Below are 14931 nucleotides of genomic sequence, written 5' to 3'. Positions count from 1 at the left end.
AGTGTGCTACGATTGGTCCAAATTTTGTTAGGCAGGAGTCATGTGGAAAAGTTGAGAAAAGTACATCTGTAAAAGTGTATGGTGATAAGATTCTCTTTCCAAATCAATTATCTAGCCACCAATTATCTAGCCACCTTAACAGAGGTCGTAACATGAAAGACAGAATCAAAATATTCAGAGCCAACCACTGCCTGGACACCTGCCTGATTTTCCTCTCAGGAGGAAGTGCCCTTTAAGCCTATATAACCAACATATGCCTGCATCTGTGGGTCATTTCTCATGCCGCTGTGCCGTGCTCTCGTTGAACACAGACAGAGTGTATGGGAGAGAACAGTGTATGCAGCGTGCACGCTCTCTGCAGTTTTAATAATGCCCAGCATAATGCCACTGTGCACCTGGTGTGCCACCCTGACGCAGACGAAAGGCAACTGAGTGATCACCTAGGAATGGGTATCCTTTGAATTTTTTTTTGGCATTTGGATTTTGATACCGGTGCCAAATCAATACCTTTTTCGAGAGGTAATCACCTTAATTGCAGGTAGTAGGCTACAAAGTGTGAGTAAGTGCAACGCTTTTATTTTCAAGTTCAGCTTTCATGCGCAATATACAGTATGTTTACACAGGGGGAAGATTTTTGCTAGTACAGACACACAGAAAATCTATTTTTTTTATCAGTAGATGACATGGTTTACCTGATAAAATATATATATATATCTCTATATGTATAATGTAACCCTAACCCTGCCATAGCAAACATCCAAACTTTCCGAGTCCGATTTGGCTTAGAAAACCTAGTCCTAGTCCATATAAAATTATATTTTATTGTGGGTCTTGTTTTGTTTCTTTTTTAAATAAAACACCCTGTTTATTCAGTTTTTCAATAGACATCATCTGTTTATGGAATTTAGTAAGCCTTGATAAAATATATTGGGATTTCCACAATGTCACCTAGGGCAGCAAAAAGGCCAGAGCCGGGCCTGGATCAACAACCCAATCAACCCCCAACATGTTACGGTCATTTTGTGCTATAGGGTAGTAAAAGTCTGATTTATTGCACTTCTAACTAATTCAAAAGATTCCACATTCCCTACACTGACATTCCAATGTCTATAATCTAAAAGGCTTGTCTATCTGCAAAACTGACTGAGCTGTGCATGTAAATATCTTAATGTATTTATCAATACACAGGATATGATGTTACTATCCCTTGTGCCACAATCCAAGGTGAGCATTCATATAGAGGCCCAATTCAGAGTTTAACAGAATGATACCATACAAATGAGTACCATAGAAAACATCAGGCTATGCCATCATAAATCTACAGCACAAGCAGCAACATTCATCAGCTACCTACTCTAGCTTCAGGGTGAGTGAGTCATTGGGGTTATCAAGTGCGGGCCTTCCTTCCTTCACCGATGTTTTGTTAACTTAGGCCCATGACACCTCAAGAAGGCTCAACAGTGTATTCCAGCGTACGTTCTTGCTTAGTATGAGTCCAATCCTCATGAAAATGAAATGATGTATTCAGTGGACATTGTAGATGACCTGTATGCAGTTTCATCATGATATCTAAAAAAAAAAAAACATTTTTGACAAAAAGACGTCAGTGGCGAATTGGATCGTTTTCAATGTCTATATTTCCTTAATAGTTTGACTAATCTTAGTAAAAGTTATTTTCAAAAATTGTGTATATAATGTTCTTTGATTTTCAGAATTTTATCTTCAATACTGAATTCATGACAATTATTTGAATTATGCCCTTATTGTCAAGCAAGCCTTCGTTCAGTGGCCGGGCCATGGGCTGTCCAGTGGATGGCAGCAGTTAGAGACCAGCCAAAATGCAGTTATGATAGACTGAGGCATATGTTCATCACTGAGATGAGCCAGTTGGATTTAGTAATGATTTGATAGCCCTAGGTTGCCACAAGTTGCTGTATTTACAGTATAATCTTTTTCTACTGCATATAATTTTTACTTCTGCTAATAGGTTCATTGTATGATGCCTGCTGATTACTCACTATGCTAATCTTTCATGCCAATAGACTATTCTGATATACTAATGCTAATACAGCCTATGATGATCTTATGATCTACAAGTTTCTCCAACAGTTTAAAGACATTATTTAGGTGTAACAGTTTCCATTTTTGTCCTCCTTTTTTCTCGTATTTTCTTCATGACTAAATGGCTAAGCTGTTCCCGGCTGTTTGCTGCTATACTTACATTTTGTTTCACTACATAATTGGCAATTACATAATTGTTATATTACAGGTCTCTACAGAGTTAAGCCCTAACCCTATTGTTAGAATGGGGTGAACTTACTTAAACACACAAGTACACAAACTCATACACATGCAGATTTACAGTTAGTTACGTATACCTCTATCAAACCTCATAATAATACATCATCACGACTCTAAAGATTTCTTACTCTCAAGATGCCACATTGGAACGAGGTGCAGACCAACCCCCATGTACGGACTCATCTAAGTGTTTGGTAAATAATATAAAACCAAAAGTGAGAAACTTACTCTTGTTTTTCTTCATGTGCTCTTCAGAAATATAATGCAGAAGTGGAAGCAGAAGAAGGAAGTGTCTTTCAGGTTGATCCGTTAACTCTGAAACTGCTGTGTAGTGACAGGAACTCTACCCACCCACCAACCAGACTGAATTGTGGCCTAATCTTTGAAACGAGCATGATCATATATCATATATCATATATCTAACGTCTGTTTACAGTGTAACAATTCACAGTTAAAAGCCATAACAAAATACCTTTGGTTCAACATCTCAGGCTTCCTTTCTGTAGGTAGCTTGTAAAAATGTTAGCCTTCAGCTACATCTCAATCAGTTTGAAGTTAAGTCCAACAGTCCTTGAAAGATTCAGTCACTCTGTTAATGGGATGTTTTATCAGAACATACTACTCCAACAGTTATTAAATGGGAAAAGGTGAGCACAGGATGAGCTTTACCACAGCTGCCACTTGTCAAAATGTTTCTAACAAAGTTGTGTCAGCACTGGGACCATGTACGGAATGGGATTATACTACCATACCACATGTGCTATAGAATTACATGTTGCATGTAGTGTGTAGTAAGTAGTATCCCATTCCGAACGCAGCCCAGTTTTGTTCGGCATCTATCACCTATCAGATTCTCCTATCACAATAATAATAAAAAATATTTCAATATCGATATTTAACAATACCTGTTGTAGCAGTTTGACTAAATTTAACTGGTGTGCCAGCCAGAACAGAGTCTGACAAAAGATTGACTGTTTAGTCAGGGTCGTGCCAATAGTCAAACCCCCCAAAGGATGCATGTACATGGAAGCATATTCCGGACAATATTAAAATTCAAATAAAAATAATTTCATTTTCAGTGATGTAGTGGTGATAGGTATTGATGGTGTCTGATATCAATATAATTTAAGAGTTATCTTCAATGAGAATTAAGAACGGGGCACCAGATAACAGACAGCATCAACTCTCATCTGAAGGACTGAATTCTCGGCATGTTTGAATTTAAACCCACACAAGGAGCACAGGAGATGACTTTATGTAAAATAATATATTTATTGCTAAACTAAAGCACACTCAATAATCAGGTAAATACAAGTGAATATGGTACAGCATATACATGAGGTATACCTATGACTGAATTGTGATGAATCAATGGCAGTCAATGGTATGAGGTCCAGAGGGAGATGAAGCACACTGAGGCCAGGAGTCTGAGAGGAGTCTCAGACCGAAAGGTGTTGGAGGTTGAAGATCCGACGACAGTTCAGTTGGTCTCAGCAGGCCGCAACAGGGTGAAGCACGCAGGCTGCTGGACAGGGTTGTGGGTCTCTCAAGGCTAACGCCGACCCACTCTCGAAGTTCTGATTCTTCAGAGTTAAACTCAGCAGGCTAGCTGATAGCGGTTGTAGCAGACAGGACACACAAACACACATATTGGCTTGTGTGTATTTGTGTGGCAGATAGGCAAGGCAGCAGTGGCGTGCACAGACTCTCTAAGGGGCAGGGGCAAAAAATGAAAAAGGGGCACCTCTTCCGCCCACACCAACCTGAAGCCACCTGGGTTTGGGGGGCATAAGTCCATGCTGATATAGCCCCCCAACTGGGTTGGAGTGAATATTAATTTAGGCTGACTTACGTCACACACAAACACACACACACACACACACTCTCTTTCTCTCTCACTCTCTCTCTCACACACACACACACACATATACACACCTTTCGCAAGAGTGTGTCTTTCAGTGCCATTGGCACTTTCTGAGAAGGCACTTTTTCATTTCTGTGTTGTTAGGGCCGTTCAGTGTTGTTAGGTTTGGCCACATAAATGACTTTATATAATAAATACACAAAGACAAATGTATTTCTTTGGAGTTTCTCTGCACTCCATTTGATGAACAAACCAAACCCTCCCTCCTTTCCAGGTTAACCCTAACACATCACATAAACACCAGTGAATAGGTTAAAATAACTGATGATTAATCAAATCACGGGTTTGAATTTGGGGAAAAAACTGAAAAAATATGGTGAAAATTGTCTAAAAAAAACCTCTCCTGTATCAGAGTGGATTCAAAGCAAAATCCTCCTATTGACAGTGTTTTTGAAAATATGAATGACCTCTATGTGGTCGATGCTGATGTCCCTCTCAATGGACAGTGGGAGCAGATCTGAGAGCTTGCCTTCACCACAGCTGTTACAGAGCTTGTCTTTTACCAGCTTAAGCTTTGAAAAACAGCGTTCCACTGAAGCAGCTGTAATAGGACTATAGCTGCTAGCTGGCACCTTTATTTGCCATAGTAACATTAGCTTCAACTCAAGCTAGATGCCTAATTTAAACTTCAAAGCTAGCTATCAATAACTTACCAAAACGATCAATAAAGTACGAGATTGATTATAAGATAGCTAGAGAAAATAACACAGAGCTAGCTGGCAAATATATATAGATGCTGCCTGGATGTTGCAGGATGCAATTAATCTATTTTCCTTGACTGCTGTGTTAATTTTAAGTCTATTTCTAGGCTATAGTCAACTTCTCTAATCTAAACCACTGTCTATTTTTGAATATGCAAAATCATTTTATATCAACTTGTAAAGTAAGTAAAAAATCCTTCATTAAAGTCTGACCTAACAACAACATAATTTCAAATCAAAATTGATTGAATAGAATGACATAGGCCTAGAAGTCTGCTAAATGAAAACAATTATTAAGATACTTTTATAATGACATCATCAAAAAAACTCACTTCAGCACTCATAACAAAAAGGGCAGGGGCAGTCGCCCCCCCGTTTGCATTTTAATTTTCAAGTTTAGGTATGCACATTGTCAGCCAAAATTAAAATGCAAAGCCAAAGTCCATTTCACATTTCATTTTCTCGCCCTCTATGACAGAACCCTGTCATTATTTGAATGAAAATGAAAAACACAATTTGAAATAGCAGTTTACTATTGTAATTGCATGATCCATGACAAAAAGGAAATGATAATTCAATTCTCCATTTAACATTTTGTTTTCATATTTTTGTAGGTTTTGTGGCACAAGGGTGACAAATCAAATTCAATGGCATTAGCGCCCTTTACCCCTTAGAATGTTTCACCCATTTAAAATGGAACATGTAAAATGAAACATTTCATTTTGAAATAAATGTTTATTACTTTATGCTACATATAACAGTTTGTCTTGGATCATCTCTTAAATAAGTCTTATCTGTCATCACATAGTAGTCCATTGCCCTCAAATTACTTTTCTCCATACCTTGGTTATTACATTTTACAAGCAATTAATTATGTTTTTCCAATCACAAATATCAATATTGTGTTACTAACAGTGTTTTTAATTATACAAGCCATGAGTAGTTCCAATGAAAGGTGACCTGTGTAGTGTTTAATCTGTGTAGCCTATGTAGTCCAAAAATGACAAATCTCTGTTTAAATGTAGAGAGGAACTTTCAACAAAATGATTACAGCAATTCTTATCACAGAAAAACATTGTACAGATTTTGTTACTTACTTATGTGTTTTTTGTGCAAAAATAAGTTTTTTCAGTCAACATTTGACTGTTGTGGATTTCTAGAAATTACGCTCTTATTCTGAAAAAATCGTACCGGAAGTCTTATTCTTATTTCAGATGGCGGAACACAACCATTCGAATCGAGCTACGCATGTGGCTGGCGGAACCCGAACAAGCTCACAGAAATTACAGAAATCGTTCTGGCGGAACACAAGCATAAGAAAGCTGGCTAAAACAAAATCCCTTTCTCCGTTCACCAGCCGCCGTTAAAAGACAAGAAGAAGAAGAAGAAGAGGAGGAAGAAGAAGAAGTATGCCATTCCGTTTGTATTATAATTATGTTGCAGTTAGCTAGGGCGCGTAGTGTTATGGAAATAATTTTGTCTGACTGTTAGATGTTAGCTATCGCTAATTAGTTTAAGCTAACATTGAATGTTAGCTTAAACTAACTAGCAAACGTCAGTCAATGCTAGCAGTTAGCGGGGTAATTTAGTTTATAAGTAGCATGAACTACGGTCTAAACGGGTTGTAGTTCTTGTGCCAATTCATTAAGTTGCTGAAAATTGCTGAGTTCTGCAGGTTGCATTCACTATAACTAGACTCTGTGGGCCAAATGTAATCTCACTAGTGAGCCGCGGGCCAAAATATACAAGAATGTTACAGATAATTTTGAAATGCAAACTTTCATATAATTGTTTTCAGTATTCTCAATGACTACAACAGTTCTCCCAAAAATCATGTTTATTCAACTTTTTTAATGTTGTCACCTGGAAAAAAAATGATGTGGAAAAAAATAGTAAACCGTGCCCTCGGATGCTCGGATTCGCTATCAGGGGCTGCGGTCTAATGCAAACTGAGCATAGGTTACGCTACAACATTAACTTCACTTTGATCATTTTACAACAGCAGCGTAACGTTCATAGATCGCCTCTATGGGTTTAACATATTGTTGACAGTTCAAAACATATAAGCATATTAGCAAGTTATGGCATAAGATGGAACATGCTTAATAAGCAACGGTAACTTGCTTGATGATCTGCGTCCCTTGTCGGTCATGATCGTTTGTTTTCGTGAACGGCCGAATGGTGCGTCGTTGCTGCCGCAAAGAATTGTGGGACGGCATTATCTCCTTTCCTTTCGTAAAGGATGGTCCAGTGTATCCTATGCTAAAGGAGCTAAGTAAGGAAGCATTGAAGCACCTTTCCTTAGCATGTAGAGAATTTGAACAGCTCTTATCATGGCTGCCACTTAGGTACTTCCGGGTCATTTCACTCAGTTAGGAACCTTCCTGAGCAAAAAAGACCATTCGACCGCAGCCCAGGTCCTTGTTGAGGTCTACAAGCGTTACTACTAGCCAGAATAACCAGAAAGCAAGAGTTCCGGTGTGGGCATTTAGCCTTCAAAATAAAAGCGCAAGAGTTTAAACGTGCAGAACAAATTAATTTGTATTTAATCGTCAAATCCAATAAATGAGGACCCAGATTAATATTTGATGTCATAATAATAATGGAAAAATGCCATAATAAGTGCCATTTACAACTATAAAGGCTACATATATTACACTGTGCAGAAGACATACAGAACAGACTAGATTGGACACTGCACAGTTCACCTTTCATTGCTACTGCAGAAGTTCTATGTCAAAACACTCCTACAGACCTGTACTTTCAGTACACACTAATAGGCTTGAGTGATATCCAAAATTTAATTTCACAATATTGTCCTGCCAAAATATCGCGTTTTTTTGGGGGGGCATTTTATTTCAAGAAGAAGAAGAAGAAGAAGAAGAAGAAGAAGAAGAACCTTTATTTGGTCATCAGCACATCCACACACAACACATGCAGTGGAGTGGCGACACCTTACACACGCGCACACACATGCAGTGGAGCGGCGACACCTTACACACGCACACACATGCAGGAATGGCGGCCGACGAAATTTGTTCTCTGCATTTATCCCATCTGTGGTTGACCTTCCTCCAGGGGGCAGCCAGGAGCAGTGGGCAGCCATTATTTGCGGCGCCCGGGGACAAATTCCAGATGTCCATATCTTGGTCAGGAGACAGGACAGGAGCGTTTCTGCATGTTTTTAATGGGGGTTCTTTCTGATGTTATATGGAGGAAACCCCATGTGAGCACGGGGAGAACATGCAAACTCCACACAGAAAGGCTTTTAACGAGATAACCCACCTGAGCACTGGGCAGTTCTTCCAAATTACATCCAATTTCTAGGCTGTTAATAAAAATAATAATTATTATTATTACCAAATGCCTATAAATTTGATCTTACTATTCAAGCATTGGAGGAAACAATGGCCATTAGGTGTAATTTGCTCTTTCCTGCCATTTCCTGAAAAATGGGCTGATTGTTGAATAGGAAACCCACCTGAATTGACAGGACAAACTTTTCACTTAAAGTATGATTATTTTTGTTTTTTATCCGCCCACAAGTAGATTATAAGTGTATAAGTTTAAAAGCTTGCACAATTGTGATCTAGGCAACACATGGTGCCATGGCCGGGAGGGGTGGGTAACCTGTGCCATCTGTGTTTGTGATGAGAATATTATTATTATTAGTCAGTATAAGCACCTACTTCATTCTACTATTATACAGTGTCACAGTATGGCTGACTTTGAGGGCCTGCCATGATTTTTCTTAAACAGCTTGGGCCTAAATGTTAGTGTGTTGTGAAAGTACAGGTCTGTAGGAGTGTTTTGACATATCATTTGTGCAGTAGCAATGAAAGGTGACCTGTGCAGTGTCCAATCTAGTGTAATTATAGTTGTAAATGGCACATATTATGGCATTTTCCATTAAAAATATTAATATTAATCAGGGTCCTCATTTATTGAATTTGATAATTAAATACAAATTAATTGGTTTAAAACTGTATTTCTGCACATTTAAACTCTTGTGCTTTTATTTTGAAGGCTAAAAGCCCAAACCGGAAGTATTGTCTTCCGGTTATTCTGGCTAGTGTAACGCATCTAGAGCTCATCAAGGACCTGGATAGCAAATCCGAGGGCATGGATTCCTGATCTGAGGGCAGGCTTTACAAATCTGAGCTCACAATTTACTAATCCGAAGGTACAGTTTACTAATCCGTGGTTACGGTTTATGGGAAAAAAAGCAAAACTAGATAACTGTGTTCACTTACCCATAGATAAAATGTAGATGGGCTCAACACAACGGGCAGACCGCAGACGGAAGTTAAGCGCGACATATTCAAGATATCTTATATAAATGTATAATAATGAAAAGTATATATAAAAAGTCACTATAAGTTGGCAGATGACATCATACTTTGCATATCAGTGTAACCTACAGTCCCCGCTCCCAGCGGAGGGAGGGGGGCTACCTGTGTGGGAAGCGTTGTGATCATCAGACGCTGTGATCATCATCTCTGGATTAGACGAGTGAGCAAACTGGCATCAGCCATACCAATTTATTGCCAAATGCTTTGGGATTCAACACATTAACATTGTTCCCCATGGTCAGAAAAAGTTGCCAGATTTGTCACTAGTATAAATGCCTTATTTTATATTTTAATTAATTTGTCACGGTATCCACGGTATTGCAAAATCCATATTTTGTCAGAACGTCACTATAACAGCGGTATATCGGCCACCCCTAACCTGCGTTACATTAATATGTCAACTGAGTAATTGCAGCCTGCACCACACAGTTGGCATTTTGCTTACGTGTTACCAAATGTAACCCACGTGGGTCCCAGAAGATGTAGGCCTATCGGCAGCGTTCGTCATGACGAACTCCGACAGCGAGGGGAAGGCTGCGCTTGTTTTTAACACCGGGGGGTCAAACAGCATGGCAGTTATGAGGGTTTGACTTTGAGACCTTATTATAGCCTCCCCTATGGGCACACTCTGTCACTAGATAGTGAAAGGCCTAACATCTTTATGTGCCGAAATAGAAAGGTTACCAATGTAGCAATGTGTCAACATATGGGCAGAACAGAAAAAAAAATTATAATAGGAATTCCTGCAATTACAGTAGGGTTTCATGACTACGTAGTGAACCCCTAATCATCTAAAACTGTTTAAATATAGAATCCTGTCCAGTCCATTGTTAACCACTTGTAATTTCCTTCTTTCCAGATGATCAGATGAAATACCCAACTCTCCAGCATGTCAATAAGCCCAGAACAGGAGGCCTTGATTGGTCGGGTGTTTGAGGCCTACGTGACAGAGCACCATCATGGTGACATCCTGCAGATTATCACTGATGCTAAGGAGGACACCCATCACCCCGTTGTTGTCAATGCCATGACATTGTTTGAAGATAATATGGAGGTGATGGCAACTACTTTTTTCCGTTTTTCATAAATCATCATAAATCAAGATTTCAGCTCGATTTCCATTGGATTATCCAGGTGCCTGCTTATACATGCTGTACATGCTGCATTATAGCCTAGATTCTGTTATAGCAATAATACCCGAGAGGGTTTTTTTGATGTGCTGTGATTATATGTGTGACGGTGATACGGCTAGTTACAAGGCACCGTACCGTTGGCATTACCAAAGCATCCACAATCGCAGTGAACTACATTCTCAAGCAGGGCTCTACCGATTATTAAATTTTAGTTGACGATTATTTGTCTCACAAATAATCGCGATTAACCATTTAATTACCTTTTATTTTTTTACAAATATGACAGTATAAGGGCTCAGCTAAACGGGGTGCTTTTCTGTTCCATCTGTTTGTTTTGGAAGGGTATGCAGCTATTTACTTCACTGCAGCTGCTCAGCTAATCTGGCTCTGTTCCAGATTGGCACGCAGCAAGTTGCCAATTGGTGTTGGAGTCGACACCGGTGTCGACTAGGGCTGGGACGATATGGCAAAAATATCATATCGCAATATTTTTCACAATATTGACGCTATGACGATATTGACGGTATTTGTTTTTTTTATTTGTTTTTCCAATACAAATGCGATGAGAAATGCAACAGCAAGGCAGGTTTTCGATTAAAATTGTGAACTATTTGTACTTGCTTAAATAAAAACAGCTAAAATATACTGAAGAAAAATAAGGATCAGTCAAAAATGCTTTATTAAATTTCACAATTTTTATTAGGAACATGAACACTGAACCATGAGAAACATTAAGATTTAAAAAACTGCATAGTAGAAAATATAGGACCTGTAGGCCTAAATCTTGATATACAAAATATCCAAGCAAAACCTTTTCAAGTTATCTCTCTAATACTACCGTCCCTTGCAGTTTGAGGGCTTTTATTTTACAACTTTAATTTTGCTGCTTAACTTGATGCCCACTCACTGGGTTCAGAGATATCAAACGCAAGGCAGAGTCCAGTTTGGGATGAAGTTGGGATATGATTGGCATGCTTGGTAATTGATGACATATGTGGTTTCGATAGTGAATGTTCCGTATCACAAACAAACTGAATGAATGATGACGTGGCGTATGAATTTGGCAGAGCGCCAGGATACTGTGCGTCGGCCGTATAGGATTTAGCAGACATTGATCTGACCGTATTTCCTATTGCAAATGATTGTAATGACTCAACTTACATTGACAAGAACGCAAAAAGACAGACATCAGTTGTTAAACTGAAGACCCAGATTCAGTCGAGGCTGTCAGACGTGACAACCTCTTCCTCCATTCACAGCGATCTCCTGGGTGTGTGTTATGCGCGCCCAGGGCATCCAAGCTGCTTATAAGGATTGCGCAATTGGGAAGGACAAGGGAGGAGAGTGTGTGATGGCCCCGGAAAAAGGAGACTTGTAGGGAATTCTTCACACAAATATTGCAATTATTTCCTATCAAACATTGTTGGACAAAATGGACTACTTGGACAGCGTCCACGGCATTTGTTTTTTTACTTTTTGTCGGTAGTAATTAGAGTAGTCTCCAGACCCGGTACTGGAATCTGGAGTGGAAGAGGTTTCAAAAGTGGGTTTTCTTTGTTCAGAGAAGAGATGAAAGTAAAACACAATTAGGCCTGCTTCACTCAGATTGTTTAACCTAACTGACTTAACGGAAAGTGTTGAGTAAATTGACTTTCTGTCTTACTGATTATTGTAGCGTAACTGGGTGGAGGCCATGAATATAGGTTTTCTCATAATTGCAGGTACAATATAAAGACGAAAAGACATCAGTAATAATCTTTAATATTTATAAAAATGAAAAACATCTCTATAACGAAAACTAGGAATTGGCATATCAAAAATGAATTTGTATGCAGGCAGCTGCGGTGCGTGCTTAACATAAAGAAGACATCAAGATCATTGAAATAAATGTAAGCTACTCGTTTTATTTTACTCAGCCACACAATTTCTCTGATTTCTCTTGTTTTGTTCGCTGCTTACATCCTGGTGCAGCTGGAGAGCCGGCTGAAGGCTTGGCGGCGTGTTTTTGCTTTAGTAAGTAAGCAAGTCGAGTTTCACAGCAGATGAGGTCGAGTCGCAAGTCCTGATTTTCGCGACTCGAGTCTGACTCGAGTCCAAGTCTCAAGTTTACAGCTCTGGACGAAAACGCATACCTTCACATGAATCAATACTGGTATACCTTTTAAATACCGCCCAGCCCTAGTGTTGACTCCAACACTGTATTCCACCGGGACAACTGCCCACCGCAACAACCCGGTAATATGTACATACTTTTAGTACATAGAATCTATATTTGCACTAACTATATGGTATGTGTTCATCCCTAACTATCTCTGGCTACAGGTTGGTGACTATTTCAACGCCTATCCCAGTGAAGTCCTGGCTATATTTGATGAAGCACTACACAGAGCAGCCGTGGAAGTGTCACAGAGGTCTTCATACAAGGAATCTGGAGGACAACGAAAAGGAGGGCAGAAAGTGAAACACGTTCTTCATGTCCGCATCACAGGTTAGAGAGTCAACTGGGACTGATGAGCAAATGTTAAATGATATTGCTCAGAACTAGAGAAGCATATTTTTGTAGTTTTGTAGACTTCACTGTCGTACACAGACCAATGACTGTAGTGCAAGAAGAAAAAATAGCCTTTTATGTCTTGTTCTATGAGTATTTAAGGTATTTCAGATAAAGGGTAATTTATGCTTCTGCAGTGAACCTATGGCGAAGCTATGGCGTAGCTGTAGCTACTTGTAGGACACCTCATCTCTGAATTATAAAGACTACCAGATGTCACTGAATTTGTGGTGAGAAATATCCCAGAACATGAACTTCAGAGAATGTAAACATTACTACTTCCTTCAGTTATTACGTCCGTGTTAAAGGATGCCACTGGCATCTACCGTTTTGGTTGTCTATGCCCATATCACCAACGCAGAACTACAGGGATTAAAGTTCTCTGTCGCCACCATGGATTTCCGTCTTTTTGAGATCGATCCATTATCTTTTTGTCATGAGGCGGTTTTGATTTTTGGTACATGAAAATACCGACTTGAATGCCTCTCTATTCCTCTCGACTCGCCAAACCAATCACATAGTCTGTTGACAAATGGCTCCTCAATGAAGCGTAATTCAAAATGTCAGTGAAAAAGGTGTAGACTTTATAACATGTGAGACTATATATCGAGGGCTTGGAGTACGTTATAGTAGATTTTACAGGAGAGCCAAAACAAATTTTGATTAAACTTGGATCAGCTGCCATTACCACATACTAAGCACAATATTTTAACTTTTTATGTTATCAGATTGAGCATTACTATAAAAACAATACTGCTACAGTTTAAGTTGAATTATATTTGTTAACTTTTTTAAAAATGGCAAAAGAGTGAAATACGGCACAAACATTGTCCCAATACAGCCATGCAGAATATGGGCATATGTAAGTAAACAATTGTAGAACACATTCATTTTAATACAAATCTAGCAATTACACTTCAATCAGTACTGAAATATAAAACAAGATCAGAATGAATATCTTTATCTTGAAGTAATGCTCAGCAACTTTCACCAAGGCCTTTAAAATTGTAGGCTACATGGAACATATCAAATTGATTGATACATTTTTTCTGTTAAAAACTTTTAATAAACCTTTTTAATAAACCTCTATAGACATAAGAAACTACTTTTGATTCTAAACTACTTTTTTTTTCTTTTGCTAATATAATACATTTTTGTATGTGTCCCAGGACACATCACTTATTAATGTGTCCTGGGACACATTCAAAGACCTGTAAAACTCCTCATAACACTGAAGGATAACTTCAGCTACCAGAGGTCTTACTATCAGAGCTCATCTCGACCAATTCACACTCCTAACATTATAAAATAACATTTTGAATCTATAGGCCTAAGTATTTCAAGGGAATATTAACATATTTACATTCATCTAATATTGACCTAGAATATTAATTAGGATATGAATAGGATACTAAAAATGATGTGATCATGCTACCATGCTAGTATTACTTACGTCAGCATGCATTTTGAGTTGACCTAAGTGCTGTTAGAATCCTCTACCCACAATGCTTGTTCAGTGTCAAAAGTGGGGTTTTGCTTGGTGTCAAAAGGGCGTAAGTGCAGTTACGCCCTTTTGGCGGTGGGGGGGGGGGGGGGGGGTTATGGGTGACGGACGAATCTCCTTAACGATTCCTACAGTGTCTTTCTGTCACGCTCATATGAGTGAACTGCATTGAGCAAAAAATTCTACTCAACTGTCAGGACCTGTTGCGAGGACCTCACATTACGTCACTCGTTACGTGGTTGTTGCTGGACCGTGGCTGACACAGCAGCAAACGCTCTCTCTCTACACTGCCAGCCGCCCCTCTCGACAGCCCCCCTCTCCCCCCCTCCAGCTCCAGTCTAACCCCCTGCCTGGCTGTACCCCCCAAGTTGTTCATTGTGAACCATTTTGTTGTAACATTGGTCCATCATGCCTTCAACAACATGTGTACTGATGCATGTACCGATTTACCCAGGGCCACCAAAA

At 39.2% G+C, this 14931-nt stretch overlaps 1 protein-coding gene across 2 annotated transcripts in view; it reads left to right on the top strand.

The window, feature by feature from the left end:
• The first annotated feature begins 6195 nt into the window (after positions 1-6195).
• The window catches only part of mcm9 (minichromosome maintenance 9 homologous recombination repair factor), a 117571-nt gene continuing 108835 nt past the window's right edge, over positions 6196-14931 (top strand). Inside the window, exons 1-3 of one of the 2 annotated variants that reach the window (XM_078289852.1) lie at positions 6196-6333; positions 10138-10332; positions 12734-12899. In XM_078289852.1, the coding sequence (XP_078145978.1) occupies positions 10168-10332; positions 12734-12899 (331 nt within the window). In that variant the 5' untranslated portion in view covers positions 6196-6333; positions 10138-10167. Of the gene's footprint in view, positions 6346-10137; positions 10333-12733; positions 12900-14931 lie in introns of both variants that reach the window. The other variant, XM_078289853.1, reaches the window with a different exon arrangement.

Source organism: Centroberyx gerrardi, chromosome 18 (genome assembly GCF_048128805.1).
Source record: "Centroberyx gerrardi isolate f3 chromosome 18, fCenGer3.hap1.cur.20231027, whole genome shotgun sequence".
In the NCBI taxonomy this organism is placed as follows: domain Eukaryota; kingdom Metazoa; phylum Chordata; class Actinopteri; order Beryciformes; family Berycidae; genus Centroberyx; species Centroberyx gerrardi.
The sequence above is the reverse complement of the archived record's forward strand: the minus strand, read 5'-3'. Positions and strand labels throughout refer to the sequence as shown.